The 15,694-nt window shown below is 39.9% G+C and overlaps 1 protein-coding gene across 1 annotated transcript in view; it reads left to right on the top strand.

The window, feature by feature from the left end:
- Positions 1-3,609: 3,609 nt before the first annotated feature.
- Positions 3,610-15,694, top strand: part of wdr27 (WD repeat domain 27) — a gene marked incomplete at both ends in the record, with an annotated part of 83,929 nt that continues 71,844 nt past the window's right edge. Inside the window, 13 exons of the mRNA XM_083694569.1 lie at positions 3,610-3,744; positions 3,866-4,007; positions 4,513-4,637; positions 4,921-5,034; positions 5,234-5,285; positions 5,365-5,435; positions 5,583-5,709; positions 5,937-6,039; positions 7,417-7,499; positions 8,932-8,996; positions 9,783-9,919; positions 11,947-12,017; positions 15,127-15,208. Coding sequence (XP_083550695.1) covers positions 3,610-3,744; positions 3,866-4,007; positions 4,513-4,637; positions 4,921-5,034; positions 5,234-5,285; positions 5,365-5,435; positions 5,583-5,709; positions 5,937-6,039; positions 7,417-7,499; positions 8,932-8,996; positions 9,783-9,919; positions 11,947-12,017; positions 15,127-15,208 — 1,307 coding nt within the window. The remainder of the gene's footprint in view (positions 3,745-3,865; positions 4,008-4,512; positions 4,638-4,920; positions 5,035-5,233; positions 5,286-5,364; positions 5,436-5,582; positions 5,710-5,936; positions 6,040-7,416; positions 7,500-8,931; positions 8,997-9,782; positions 9,920-11,946; positions 12,018-15,126; positions 15,209-15,694) is intronic.

Genomic DNA, 15,694 nt, shown 5'->3' on the forward strand with positions numbered 1-15,694 from the left:
CGCTAGAAAGAGAACTACAATTCCCAGTATCTTATAGTTTGCTTCATTCTCTGCTCTTTTTTGTATCAAACTAGACAAATAAGTTCCAGAAACAACTTTGTGGGATTGCAGTGTTATTTTGGTAGTGGAAAAGGTTTGAAGTTGTTAGATAGATGTGCTAGGTAGTTTAAAGTGAGATTATTATATCTTATCATGGTAGCAGATAAAGTTAGAAATGGTTTGGTTGGTTGGTTGGTTGGTTGGATGGATGGATGGATGGATGGATGGATGGATGGATGGATGGATGGATGGATGGATGGATGGATAGGTAGATAGAGAGAGAGAGAGAGAGAGAGAGAGAGAGAGAGAGAGAGAGAGAGAGGTAGGTAGGTAGGTAGGTAGATAGATAGATAGATAGATAGATAGATAGATAGATAGATAGATAGATAGATAGATAGATAGATAGATAGATAGATAGATAGATAGATAGATAGATAGAGTTGGTTAACTGGATTAGTTTTTGGAGTTACTAAAAGCTTAATAGTTTAAAAAGTTGAATGGGCATCAAAAAGCTTTTATCAGGGATGATAAAGATGTTCTGGGTAGTTGAAAGAAAGTGACATAGGTTGGTTAGGTTGGTTGATTGAATGAATGGATAGATGAAAGAGAAGACAGATAGATGAGAGAGGGGAGGTATAGACAACATATCAAAAAGGTTAATCAGCATGGGTTATACTGAGTGAAGCAGTAGATAGATAGATAGATAGATAGATAGATAGATAGATAGATAGATAGATGGATGAGGGGATGTGCAGTATAGATGAAAAAGGGGAAGGGTAGATAGATCAATAAAAATGAAGAGTTACTGTATACTGAGAAAGCAGTAGTGACTGGCAATAGCAAGAAAGGATGATGGCTGAGTAATTGAAAGAAAGTGAGATAGGATGGACAGATTGATAACGATAAAAGATGGTCAGAAGGTATGATAGCCAGATAGATGAGAGAAGGTTATACAGTAGGATAGATATATAGATAAATATATGGATAGATATATAGATGCAAGCAAGCCCACTAATTAGTATACTATGAGGAAGAACAATAGTTGGACTTGATCAAGCAAGCCCACTAACTAATAATTGGACTTACTGAAGCAAGCCCTCTATCTAATAGTTGGACTTGCGCAAGCCCAGTAATAAGTATAACGGATAACTATAATTGGCTTGCTAGTTACTTAGCTAGCTATAATTCTAGATTAGATTGAAGGGTGGAATCCAGTCTATTTAGTCTATTTGTAAGAGACATAACTAGCTAGCTAGAAACATAACAGACTTACTAAAAAGCAAGATATAGCTAGCTAGCACATTTTTCTCTATCACTAGTGATATTAGCTATCTTCCAAATGGCAGTTTTTATCAGTTAAAAGGCAGTTGTAGGACTATACGCAACATGAGGTTTTGAATTTCCAAGTGTTATATTTCAATTTCCAAGTGTTTACAAACTCATTGCACCGCTCTTCATCATACAGCAGGATAATGACCCAAAACATACTGCCATAGCAACGTTTTTCTGCGCCAAAAGTGGAAAGTTGTTGACTGGCCAAGTCAATCTCCAGATTTAAATCCTATTGAAAATGCATTTGTTGAAGAGGAAACTTAAGGCAACACGTCCTCAAAACAAACAACAACAGAAGATGGCTGCAGTATAGGCCTGGCAGAGCATCACCAGAGAAGATACCCAGTGTCTGGCGGGGTCAATGAGCCACAGACTTCAGGCAGTTATTGCATGCAAAGGATTGTCAACCAAATACTAAACATGATTGCTTTATTTGGACATTATATGATTTCTTCCAATATTTTTGGAGCCCTGTAAGGGGAGTATGTTTAAAAATGTTTGTACTTTCTAAATGGAGAAACCAATCTGAATGAAAAAACATTTAATTAAAGCTGAGAATCTCTGCTTTGACCCCATAGTAATTGTTTGATTTCAAATCCAAAATGTTAGAGTACAGAACTAAAAGACAAAATGCTTCCTCTTTCCAATACTTATGGAGGGCACTGTAGAAGCAAGCCCGCTAATAAAATAATAATAAGTGTACAGGGTACACTAAACAGTAAACATGTTTTCCCCCACGAATGATGTAGTGCCCCTCTTTAAAAGGAGAGTGATGGAGAAACCTGTGAATAAAGCAAGAAGTTTATTCATAAACGTTTTACTAGAACACTCTAGTTTGTATTTTACATTGCTGTGTCGCCGTTGCGCACAGGGAGGGCTTTTCTCTTCGTGCGATCACCTTCTGTGACTAAAGAGAAAAGTTAAAATCCCGAAAATCTGAAGCCACGCCCCTCTACTGGGGTACGGAAGTCAAGTTTTCCCATTGACCCTCACTACAAATAGCTTACCGTTGGCCACTTTCGACATTCACTGTTATTGTTATTAGGGTATCAAATAAATAAAATGTTTTGTCTGGTGAAGCTTTTAAATAAAATGTTTTATTTATTTATTTATTTAGACATTTCGTATTTACTCACTCATGTAGTAGGCACTGTATGTATTTATGTATACAATTGTGTATTTATGTATACAAAATCTAACCATATGTACACTTATGTACAATTATGTATTAATTTATTATTATTATTATTATTATTATTATTATTATTTTTATTATTATTATTATTATGGCAAGTTTTTTCCTCCATATGACACTACGTTGCAACAACGCGGATGGGTTTGCTGGGTTGTGCCGTGGGACACTAGAAGAAAAGGTCTTGGGCAAGTCAGAAACGACTTTATTCAGATTATGTTATGACATGTAAACAGTTACCACTTAAAAGGCGACTTGAATTTGCGATCATATAAACAGTTCTTTCGGAATTAATTCTTTCTGAATGGCCAAAAATGTCTGCATAAAATGTGCTCAGTGAATGTTGTGAATGAGGAATATGCTCTGCCATGCACGTGACAAGATTGCCACCTTGTGGTAGATGCTGGGAGTCTTCATTGGTGTTGATGGTTTTGGTGTCTAGGCAACCCTCCATGAGACGGACCAGACTAGTTTGTAAGATTTTGGTCTCAAAATATTCTCGTCTCGCTATTGTGAACTGGACAGACAAGTGTTTTCGTTTGCAACTATGGGCAGCAGAAGACAGCTACAACTATGTGGATTGTACAGGGTGCTTGTCTGGTGAAGCTTTTAATTCTAGCTAGCTAGCCAGTTATGGCCCTGGGGAGAAGATACTGCCACGGATCAGCTGCTGGAGCTAGAACGTGTAGTACAGAGGCTGGACAGCTGCAGACTTCAGAGTAACTAAATTCAAATGTCAGGTTACTTAAACAAAAGCTCACACATAGTAACATGCTTCCAGCCAACCACACCTTAATTAGTTTATGAGTCTCAGCAGTGGCACTTGACCAGCCAGTATATTGACCAGCCACATATACTTTTCTAAAACCATTTTCTGTCTGGGTTTGGTTATGATAAGTTGGTAATGATGTTATTAATTGCAGTTAATTACTTGAGCTATAATAATTTCTCCCACACTTTGATAGAAGTCCAATAGCACATTGATTGCTAGCTGACAAGGCATCATGGAAGGTCACCATAGTGAAGATTGTGGAAGCAGGTTGATGATGGTGGAGAAGCTCTCCTTGACCTGTGATAGACTCATATCTCACATGCAGCTTGCCTGCTGCCCCTCTCACTGTGCCATACCATTGCATGGCAAGGAGCTGCTGATTCACAACCACATAGACCCTGGGCATAAGGTCAGTCACAGTCCAAGCTATGTAAATTGTGTTGTTTATGTGATTTATTTACCCTAAAAGAAATCAGCTTTCCACTAATTTCATCACTCCGCAACACTTCAATTGCATTTGCTTCGTGTAGCCTCTGCAACTCACTGGCCACCATGGTGACATCTCTGCCATGGAATTTGGGACTGGTAGAGATCCACTCCTCCTCTGCTCTGCCTCTTCAGATTATATCATCGTCTGGGACATTGAGCGCTGCTATAGAAGAGCAAGGGAAGGTAAGGGGCTCTGATACTGCATTCCATACAGCTCTATGCTGTATACTGTATAATGCAAAACATTATGAGAATATGATTACATTTATCCTATACCAGAGTAATACAAAATAAATGAAAAATCTCATTAGTCATAACATCATTAACAGTGATTATGCAGCCTGCCATGCATGGGCATGTGTCTGGTGCACAACAATTACACAGTGTATTTATTTATAGTGAAACTGGATTGGCCTAATGCCTACTTTAATATATATTGTTGCCAAGTAATATTAAATTGTGAATTGATAAAAAATTAGCTTTTATCTATGAATCTGTGTTGCGCTGTTTAACTACTGTAAGTGGAGTTTTCCTGTTGGAATGTTGCCATCTAGTGAAATATACCTCTCATTCCAAATAACACAAGTTTAATCTATTTGTAGCTACAGGATCATCAGGTGGGAATTTACAATGTAATTAAAATACAAATATTGAAATACAAAAAAACGTAATTTTGCTTTTGTTTCAGGTCAAGTTGCTTCTGGTAGAGTTATTGGGACACTACTGGGAAAGGTGGTCCATCTTTCATTTTGTTCCCTTGACGAACGGGTGGCTGCGTGCTCAGGGACCAATGTATATATACTGAACTCCAAGGTAGGGAATGATGTCTGTGCACACAATTTATGTGCACTATCCCTGTTATTCATTCACTCACTCACCTACCCGCATGCTTACCTATTTATTTTTTCATGTTGCTATTTCCACAGTACATGCATGGGTTAAATGGGTTTTTTGTTAGTTTTCCAAGAGCACTTCTATAATCTATTAGATAACTACCAGAGTATCTCACATCCTAAAATGGTGTTTGATCCAACCAAATCCAACCCCTAATTGCAGTACATGTGTTAACTCCTTACTACATGACTCATACTTTAAGAAAGAGGAAGTGTTGAGCGTATTGGCTGGCCACCTGGGACCTTTGACAGCTGCAGAGTTCTGTCCGTGGTATGAAGGCATCCTTGTGTCCATATCAGAGGACCGGACATTTAAGGTACAGATTTTAGATTCACCAACTAAAGTAAACCAGCTGTTTAATTCCTTTTCAAGGTCTAAACTAAAACTTTGTATTGAACCACAAATCAGTCAGTGTGCAACATTTTCCCTGTGTGATTTTGCATTTATTGATCACCAGAGAGACTAGTGTCTAGAAGAGCAGGTCTATAATTATATATATTTTCTTTTCTTTAAAGGTTTGGGGTTTAAAAAACAAGGAAATTCTATACCAGTCTGCCATATTGACAGGTATGTGGACACTGGTGGACAAGATTTATTGATTAGATATTTTGTGGAATGCTAAAACTGGTCATCTCTATGTTCTCAGCATCTCCATTGCTCAGTGTGTTTTTCTTGGAGAAGAGCAGACAGTTTGTCACTAGTTCTGCTGATGGACAGGTTGGTGAGACACAGACACATGCAGTACACAACAGCATAAAAACACAAATAATGTGTCACATTGCCAGGCATGATCTTGACTCTGCTGCTTCTTGGTACAGTATTTGAACACCTCATTGTGCAATCTTGGACTTACACTGGTTCTAGGTGTGGTGCTTCACTCTTCCTGATGACCACAAATGCAATTTAGTGACCAGACTGGACCTTCACAAGGTACAGCAAAGACACCAAAGGCACCTGGAGACAGTGGCCCAGCAGACAGGTGGTGTAACAGGTGAGGCAGGTGATAGTTAGTTTCTCTTAGACCTGTGGCATTGTTTTTTGATTTGGCAAGAAAGTTTGCTTTTTGGACATAAATTCCATTGTATTTTCTTAGATATTCAGAGATGATTAAGTTCAAGATGATATAGAGTTTCAAGATTAATATTTATATCATATTTTCTTGCTCGTATTAGGGAAACCAAGTGAAAAAGCACCTTCTGTGGTTGTATTTCTTTCTAGGTATCAAGAGCTGGGAGCAGCCAGACACAGTGGAGACAGCAAAACCAGTTCTCAGAATATGTGCTAGTTGGTCACAACCTGACACTGATCATGAGCAGGAGAGGTAAAACAAATGTCTGATTTAGTAGATATGTAGAGGTGTATGTCCTGACAACAATAAGTTTAGTTCCGGTTGGAGTTGAAGTCATAAAGCAAAGTAGGGTGGGAGTTTGTGACGCAACATATTTATGATTCACATTTTTTCATTTATCATTGAACATTATAATATGTGTTTCTTTAACCATGACGATTACATTGTTATTTGTCAGCTTCATTTATTTTGAGTCAAAGTCAATTATTTTTGCTGTACACGTCTGTAGACTACATGGACTGGCCATGTAGAGAGTCCTTGATTTGTCATTGTTTCCACAGGCTAGGAGTTGTGAGGGATCCAGGAAAATATGATATCAGAAATGTAAATATAAAGTTGTCATAAAAATACATTTTACAGCCTTTTCTACCATTAAAGCCATACAGGTGTCATGCTGTCACAAAGGTTTGGAAACAGTTCCAAACTCATTATGTCTTTATTAGTAGAGACTAATGGGGCACGGGTGTTTCCACGATGATAGCAGGAAACGTTATATTAAAGTGTAGTTAAAGTGGCGTCTCAGGCTGTCAAAACAGCAGCTGTTGCCATAGAAAGCAGGGACTTATGCAGCTTGGGCACAAGCCCTCTATGTGACGTGTGGACCACAGTGTGACTGAACAGAATGTAATGGTGAAGAGTCAGGACCTCAGTCTCTGACCATGGGGATTGGGCTTCAAGGTGGTTTTGTTTTTCTTTAAGCAGTGTAACACATATGCAGCATATGGACACTGACAGATACAGTTAGCAGTTTGCCCATAAAACCTTTTATAATACAAGTGCCATTCTGTGGCTGTATTTTGTAGACTTATGTAGTCATGGTTTGTTATTAACAACAGTATTTTCTCCAGTCTTCATTCATTCCAAGTCAAGGCAAGGATTGCATATAGTCAGCATCAATTTTATGTGCAGGATGATAATTGTGGGTAAAGTATAACCCTGCTGTGGAGAGGATCCTTTGGGTGCATTCAGTTGTTACTGGTTTCAGACTGTAGCTGTGCTTGTATCTATTTGTGCTGAGCTGGCGGTTCTGTGCTGGAGGTAGTGAATCATTTAGGATCAGCCAAAACCTGCTCTCTCTGCCACCCTGCCTTGTTTATACGACAGCGTGGGACGGCTTTAGTTCCCGGCTTCCTATGCATCATTTACACAGCATTAAGTCAGGGGAAAATTCAGGCTTGGATCAAAACCAGGATCCCAGTTGGTGTGCATGCCTTGCCATCTTACCACCACAGTGTGTTTTCTTAAGTGTGCGGTTACATTGTCCACTCCACTCAAATGTATTGAAACAAAGGAGAAGAATGTAATCCTATTTTTCCATATGCTTCTCTGTACCCCCTGCAGGGATTGCAGCTGGTTATGGATGGGAAGCTCTGATGGTCTGTATCTGGTTGACCTGGCTACCTCGGAGCTCCAAAAGGCACTACATCTCAGAGGTGTGTGTGTTGTTATGGAAAATACATTGATAGAACTGTTTGAAGAACCTACACTTTCATATGACTGGTAACTTGTGTGAATACTGTGATTACATTTTGTCTTTTCTTACCACACCTCTAAGGTTCTATAGCCATTGTTCTGAGAAATATTGTATAATTACCATATGCATAGCTGTGATTCCGGGCTGAGGGGTAGGAGGAAGAGTACAGAGACTGTCACATCCTGCCAACCGGATAGTGGAAGTGTGAAATGTTGAATGCCGATTGATCAATAGGATATGGTAGGAAGTCTCCACATTGTTCTTTCCCTCCCGCCACCTCTCACGTAAGCACAAGCTCACAGGTGATAGCCTTTGTGGCACTGACATTTGGTGTTTCATCTCTATAAAAGACCATCTTGAGAATCGCCTCTTTAGACTTGTGCTGAACAGACCCTCGGATTTACACTTGGCTGCTGTTACGCTCTTGTCTCTTGTTTGCAAGCAATAATAAATACCGGACTTAAATATTGTGGCTACTCAGGACTTTATTTTTTTAATCTTACCTCCAAAGAGCTGAAGTACAGAGTGCTAAATCCGAGACATCCACCACAGTGTGCATCAAATGTAATGTAGGTCCCCAACACCAGTGTTTTGCAGCATTAGCAGAAACTCTTGTCAGTTTGATGGTCTAGCATTTCAGCAAACAGTAGTATTGATTTTGCAATCTGATGTCCACAGAGAATTTACAGCGCCCTTATATCTCCCAGTCTCTTTTGACTCGTTGTTCAGTAAGTAGAGTACAGTAGTAACTCATTCTCACCTTGCCTCACTGAAGAAAAAATCCTGAAACATCAGAGAGAATATGAATGATGTGTCGATCAGATGGAAAAAGGGTAAAGGTGAACTGCATTTTAGGAAGATGGATGCATGAACACTGCATCTTATGTAAGAGTAATGACACAGTGGAGATTTATAGGGGAAGCCCACTGTAAAGTCATGCCCCTCCGCAGATTCCAGTTGTGCAGGGAGGGTGCATGCTGCTGATTACATAAGGGAAACAGGGGAATAGGATGAGATGTGCATCTTCTGAGGGGAACATTCTGTCCCTTTCTAAGTACAGGCAAAGATAGTACAGGTTTCTAACCTCTCTGGTACAGATTAACGTCATTCATTCATTTGACTGTTTTGTTAGCTCTCACCCTGATCAATAGCAACAGGCTGTTCACTGTACCCTTGACATCCTTCTAGAGTATGCACCAAACAGTGAAGTATAGTAAACATTTAAAAGGATAAAATAATCAAGTATAAAAATTATAATAAAGTATAAAAATAATCAATGTATATAATTGTACAACATATAATTTAAATGTTTTTATCAATTTCAAACTGGTGAAACATTAGATATTTCCTTGTAACAGGATGCAATCCATCCCATTGTGTCCCTCCGACAGACTACCCCAACTTGAGCATCACAATCGCTGGGTCCTGGTCCATCTCCAAAGGATGGGATAACAATGTAGGTAATCCATAGCTCACCCACCAATCAGGTATGTTACAGCAGGTGAACAACAGAGACTTTCTTGTCCTGCATGCTGTGGCGAGTGCAGCCTATGGCCAAATTGTGCGTATTCTGAGATTTGTTCAATGGCCCTGAAGCAACATAAGGAGCTACTGTATGAGGGGTGTCCCAACCCTTGACTGAAACGGTATTGGTAGTGAAGGGTAATGGTACTATGAGAAACACTGCTGCCAATCTTATCAAGTGGACCTTGTTGTATTCTCCCACAATTATTTCCACACCTCTGACCAGTTTCCACTCTTGGAAGTTGCTCATTTCTCATACTAATATTTTTTATAGCTGAAATGTTACTCCATATTAAAATCATGTGAATAACATGTATATGTGAATTTTTGCTTTTGTTCCATATACTTAATTTTTAATGTCCTAGAGTTCACATGTATTGAGCCTTTGGCATTTTTATAACTCTGCAATTAGCAGTTTATGGTTTCACAAGGCCAGGATTATGTGACATGTAAAGGTTTTACAAGGTTTGACTGCGGTTTGCATCCTGGAGGAAAATGAGTTTTTCTGTTCCAACTGAGAGGCAATTATGTGTTACAGTGCAGTGTAGAGCGTTACCCCCTGTCTCTCCCTTTTGTCCCATGCATTATCATTGTTATTTTATTTTATTACATTGTTTTACCTATTTCTGCTTTCATATATCTACACAGTTTGATTTACTATATTCTGTCTCACATGTTGTTATCCCCACCCCTCTCCTTCTCTCGTTCCCTTCCTCAGATGATCTTCTTAGTGACCTCTATGTTTGAACCTCATATGGCACTGTTGGAATTGAGAATGCCAGGGTTGATGGACAGTCTCTGTGACCTCATGGGAAAGACCTGGGCTGGTGTAGAGAGCATCTCAGTCATGCCAAGGTAACCTCATCCCTTGATACAGTACAGTATGTTAGCCTCAGTGCAGCAAATTATAAATCTCTATATTGTGAAAAGTGCTGATTTTACCACTATAGTAGAAAAAAGAGGCTCCTGCACACTCTCTGCACCCTTCCCCATCAATAATGACCACATAATTACAATAATTACAATACATCTAACATCAAAATATAACAATCACTTGAAGAGAGGAAGGGTAAAGCACAGCTGACTATCTCATCAGTGAATACGTAACAGCATGGCATTGAAAAGCAATTAATCATTTAAACCTCTAGGAGAGAGGGTTTGCAGGGTATACATCCAAAATGCTTTGCATCCTCTCAAAAGAAGGTCAGGTAAGCTAACGTTTTTAATGCCACAAAATCACAAAAAATTAATAGCCACCATGTAATCACCATAATTTCTGCGTATTGTACTTTTGTGTTCACTTATTATTTGTTTGAACTTTCTGGATGTTTTCCCCATGTATGCCAAACCACGTATCACACATACAACATGTGTAAAGGCACAAGTGATTACACTTGATTATTGGAAAACCTTCTGCTTTGTCAATGAAATCATCAGTGGAGTGATACACCCTTCTTAATCTGTAGAATTGGCTTTTAGAAAGCCCTCTTTTTAAGGGTTAGGGTGAAAACTGGTTGCCAATAGAAGGGCTTTTTGTCTGTTTCCTTTTGGTATAATGTAGTGGACAATGAACCATTATTTTTTATAGTAGGGGTTAGTATCAGGATTGAATATGAAGTTAAACCCCCCCCCCCCAAAAAAAGATTAGTATAGTTCGGAGCAAAAATAGATCCCATATTTTTACCCTGAACTTTTAAATAGCTGTATTTGTATCTTTAACCATGGGAAGCCAAATCAACAATGATTGGGGAGAGTCGCAGCAGTGTCCCTATTTTGTAAATAGAAACGTATATTCTTCATGGGATATGTTGGTATAAAGACTTGTGGATGCAGCAGCCGCGCTACTCGGTCACGGCTTTTCACTGTCCTGACGTCCCGCTGGTGGAATGAGCTAACCACTGCTGTCAGAACTGCAGAGTCACTACTTATCTTCCGCCGTAGATTGAAGACCCATCTCTTCAGGCTACATCTTAACTGTCGCTCCTAAAGACCTCTTTGTCCCCACTACCCCCCTGTACAAGTTTCTCTCCTGTGAATAAATAATAAAAAATAAAAAATAAAAATAAAAAAGTAAGTCTTCCTTCTTCTAGCATTGTGACTGCCAATAGCCCCTCGTCCTGGCATAGATTACTTTGTCTTATTATGACTGATGGATAGATGATTCACTTACTTAGACAAATGTATTTGTTGTAAGTCACTTTGGATAAAGGCGTCTGCTAAATGCCATAAATGTAAATGTAATGTTGATGAGAGAGATTGTGCGAAACTTGGTAGGGTTGTTGTCCACACATTTTCAAGACATCTTGTTCAACAATTCTAGATAATGTGTTAGTAGAAGAGTTCGACATATTTGGGCTAAACATGCTCTTAGGTCTAAAGGGGTTGGAATACGTAGGCGGTGGCAACAGTGTTCTTCGAGGAAAAAACGATACTGTACAGTACACTAACCCTAACTCAGTGACAGGCATGGTTTTCTGATACTGTAGGAGAGCTCAAGGATCCACACAAATAAACAGGCACATTAGGTGCATTTCCACCATTTAGATGTCTGTAATTGGGGATGTCGGCTCATAAAATGGCACAAAAACAGCACAGATAGCCCTTTTTTTCTCCGTCTTACGCAGAAGCCGGGTACCCGACTGGCACCCAGCATGAGGGCAAGCGGGGCAACTTTACAGCAGGCTCTGTGCCCCAAACCCCCTTGTACTCTACTGTTTCCATATTAATGGGGAACTATTTTAAACCTTTATGCCGTCTAGTTTTTGATGAGTCAGTGAGTATTGCAGTGCTGGGATAGCGGACACTATTCACCCATAACCATGGAAAATGCAACATTCTTTTTTTTTCAGTACGTTTTTTTCTTTTTCTCCCCCTGCTTCCAGTACTCCTCCAGTGCCTGAATCCCCACTAAACGCTATATTGAAAAAGAGTGATCAGAAACCTAAAAAAACAGGTGAGCATCAGCCCTTCACACATAAACACTCACTCATGCACACCTTATGAACAACACAGTGTGAACTGTGAACCACCAGTCTTGGAATGAATTTGGTTTTGAAAAGCATTGAACATAGATTTTCTTTATAATTGGTATGTTCACTGCTTTATTTGGCTAGAGGTCACTTCCCTCAAACTGTATAATGTTTAATCGAGGGAGTGTATGGCTATCATTAGAGCTACTGTACTGAGAACCTCCTTATTATCTGTAAATATAGAGAACCTCAAACTTCTGAACACATTTTTTCCTCTACATCACAGAGGCTGTTCATGTGGCATAAATGATTATACTCCTCCTAGTTTCTGCATCTTGCGAATACAGAGTTGCATACAATAGAATAGGTTTAGCCTGCTGATATGGCTGCATTGATTTACTACTGTTAAAGTTGCACATTTACCGTTGTATTTGTTTGAATGTAAGTAGGGTTGACTTCTAGGTAAAGTGAGGCCATCTCTGGTTGGCAGGCCTCAGACAGCTCTTTGGTGTATCATTAGATCCTGCTCTACACTACTGCTACTGCTGGAGACAGTAGCACAGACTGTGGTTAACATTCTGCCATTGCAGACAGTTAGTGCTGAGAAATGTGCTGTTAAAGAACAGGACTCCCCAGAGAGTGAGCAAGGGGGGCTGGTCGCGCCAGACTTTGTAGGAGATGAGTTTGGAGGTGGTGCGTGACTGCAATGTCAGACCAAAAACCACAAAAATTCTCAAACTCCTGTTTCTCCCCCCAACTCCCATGTTTGTATCCTCTATGGTATCTACAGTACGTGTGTATAATCAAAACAAACAATAATGTAAATTATGGGACTCCTAGGAAAGTTTGGTTCCAACATGAGCGTGGTGTCAGATCTTAATGATTTCCATACTTGTGTGCAAGCCCAGTGTTGATTGGTGGCTGCTGTTTTCTGTTAAATTATTGATTTGAGATGAATTGTGAGTAATTCTTACTATTATGCCTGTTACATAACCAACTCATTATAAGTTGGTGGTGGTTGTTGGAGAGGATGATCAACAACTGGCAACCCTGTCAGAGATCTCACTCATGAGACTTGATGCTGGAGCCATGTTCCCTGGATTAACCTGGCTAATAGAGCGGACGTGTGGAACATTGTTTCTTGCCACCATTGGTGTGGCTGCAAAACCCTCCACATCTCTGGCACAGATAGGATTAAACACCTCTAAACATGTCTCTTCCTGTCTTGAAAAAGAGCAAGCTTATGGTAATGGATTGATTACATGACAGCACAAACTTAATTTAGATTACCTGAAAGTAATTTTGCCAATGACATTTAAAGTTCCAAGCCTACAATTCAATGGCAACTATGGCTCACACATATTATGGCCTAGTTATGAAAGTTTTGAATTATAAGCATTCAAATGTGTATCCTGCCCACCAACCACACCTTCCATACTGTATAAGAAAAAAAGTGGTTCCACTCCTGTCTGTGAGGTCAAAGTTGGTGTTTGTTGACTGCCTCTTTACAAATTCCTCATTTTGGGGGCTGTATGTTAAAGAGTAATGGTTCACAAGAACTTGATCTGAGTGACATGGTTGTAAAAATACAGCTGCATATATGACACACCAGCCCCATTCCATGTGACGTACTGCCTGTTGCCACAGGGCATCACTGTCAGGTTGCACCCCAGACCTCCCTCTCCAACACTGTGCTCAGGGAGATTATCCAAGGGAAAACTGTTCAGAGTTTCCATACCGAGACAGGGGAGTGGGAGTGGTGCTGAGCCCTCTAGTCTTTGTGGAGAGAGGAGGTTTGCCAATGGGCTGTCTGTCTGTACATTGGACCCTGACAGATTGACTGACTGACTGACTGAAACCACGATAGAAAGCACACCAGCTGAGAGGGCAAAATACATCGCAAAATACATCTCACTCTCCATTGCCCCTGCCACTCCTGCCTATTGATGTCCCAGTCTCTCTTCTTCTCAGAACTCCATCTTACAGCTTACTTTTTCCTCTTACTTCCATTTTCCCCTCTCTGGCCCCTACACCATACTGAAACCCCACTAAGATCTAACACGCACACACTCCATTTGAATGGCACATCTCTCAGCCACTGTCTTCTTTTTCCTCCGTCCTGTGATACCCTGGTCCTATAATGTCCCAGTCTGTTCTGTACCCAAACCAGTCTCCTACTGTTTCCCACTTTTCACAAGTCAGTGAAGGGCAGCAGCATACATTACAGACAGAGAGGGAGGCTTTTGTTACAGCCTAGAAAACACACTATACCTGTACATACTATTGTTACACATTCTAACAGGCTTGAATTTTTACTTAATGCTTTCTCTGGGCCCATAGTCATCCGCAAAATGCCAGTCCAGCCTGTCATCCTGAATCTAGGACGGTTCACTTTAATTTATCTGTTCTGACTTCAAGGACCAGTATGTCAGTGATTCCCAGTGTTGGAGTTACATTTCAGTTCAAACAATTCAGGAAGTGAATGGATATTCCAATCCAAACATAGAGATAGTCTTATTACACATTAATGGAACTTTTCAAATCTTCCACTTAATTTTGGACTTTTCCTTATTTTGCATGCAGTCGACAGGAGAAGTGTTTTTGGAAAACCACACACATGTTTTAATGGACCTGGAAAAAGTGACCTCACTCCAGCGAATTGAAGGTTCTGACAGCAAGGAGCAGTCGGCTCCCTCTCACGGAGTGAGAGGAGGTTTATACACCCGTTCCAGCCGTCTCCTATCAGCATGTGTTAACTAACTACACACAAATGTTCAGACCTCCGTTCCCTCCTCCCATGAGGACAGCTGCAGAGACATCAGTAGTGTCCTAATGATGACAATGGAAGCAAGACTCAGAATATAAATTGTTCAGCTGGTGGTTAATTGTGTATCTCTTCATTCCCTATCCAATACTCCATACATTTATAATACAATAATACAATAATTTCCTAGCACTTTTTCCATCATGAAAAAGGTACAATCAATGAATCTTTCTGATCTATTCACTCCTACTCTTGCACATCTACATGTCTCTTCAATATTCTCATCATCTCTGTGTTTCTCTTTCTGTCTCTTGCTGTTTCTCTCTCAGGCTTGGACAAGCGAGGCGTGAAGGAGAAACCTATTGTCTTCCACTCACAGGTGAAATCATCTGGATATACAGAGTGTCCTCGGTAGGTTGATAGAGGACTGAATGTGCCAGGCCTGTTAGTGCTGGTCAAATTAAAAGGTTGGGGAAAGGGGTAGTGTGCAACGGTTGACAAAGTGTTGTATAATCAGGGCTGTCCGTTTTTTTCTACCAGCAGAAATGAGTTCAGACATAGAAAAACTACTGTAAGTCACAGGGAGAATAACTGCCTGCAAGTGTGACAGAAGTGTTAGAAAAGCCATAACTTGAGTTTGATTATGCTTTAATTCAGTCCTTGATTTGTACATGGGGGATAGGACAAGTGTTACAGTATGTTCCAGTATGTATAGTATGAATAATATAGATAGTACTTTAGCAATTGTCATGGCCTAGATTCTGTATTTTTTTCCTGGACGTTTTATGTTGATTTTGGTCCCATGCTATGTTTGTTCTGCTCACTGTGCTACTTTAGGGTCCAAGTCTTGTACTTAAAAGATTCTTTGGTCACATTTTATGTGGAAAGTTCTGAATA

This window comes from Argentina silus, assembly GCF_951799395.1.
Source record: "Argentina silus genome assembly, chromosome: X".
Classification (NCBI taxonomy): domain Eukaryota; kingdom Metazoa; phylum Chordata; class Actinopteri; order Argentiniformes; family Argentinidae; genus Argentina; species Argentina silus.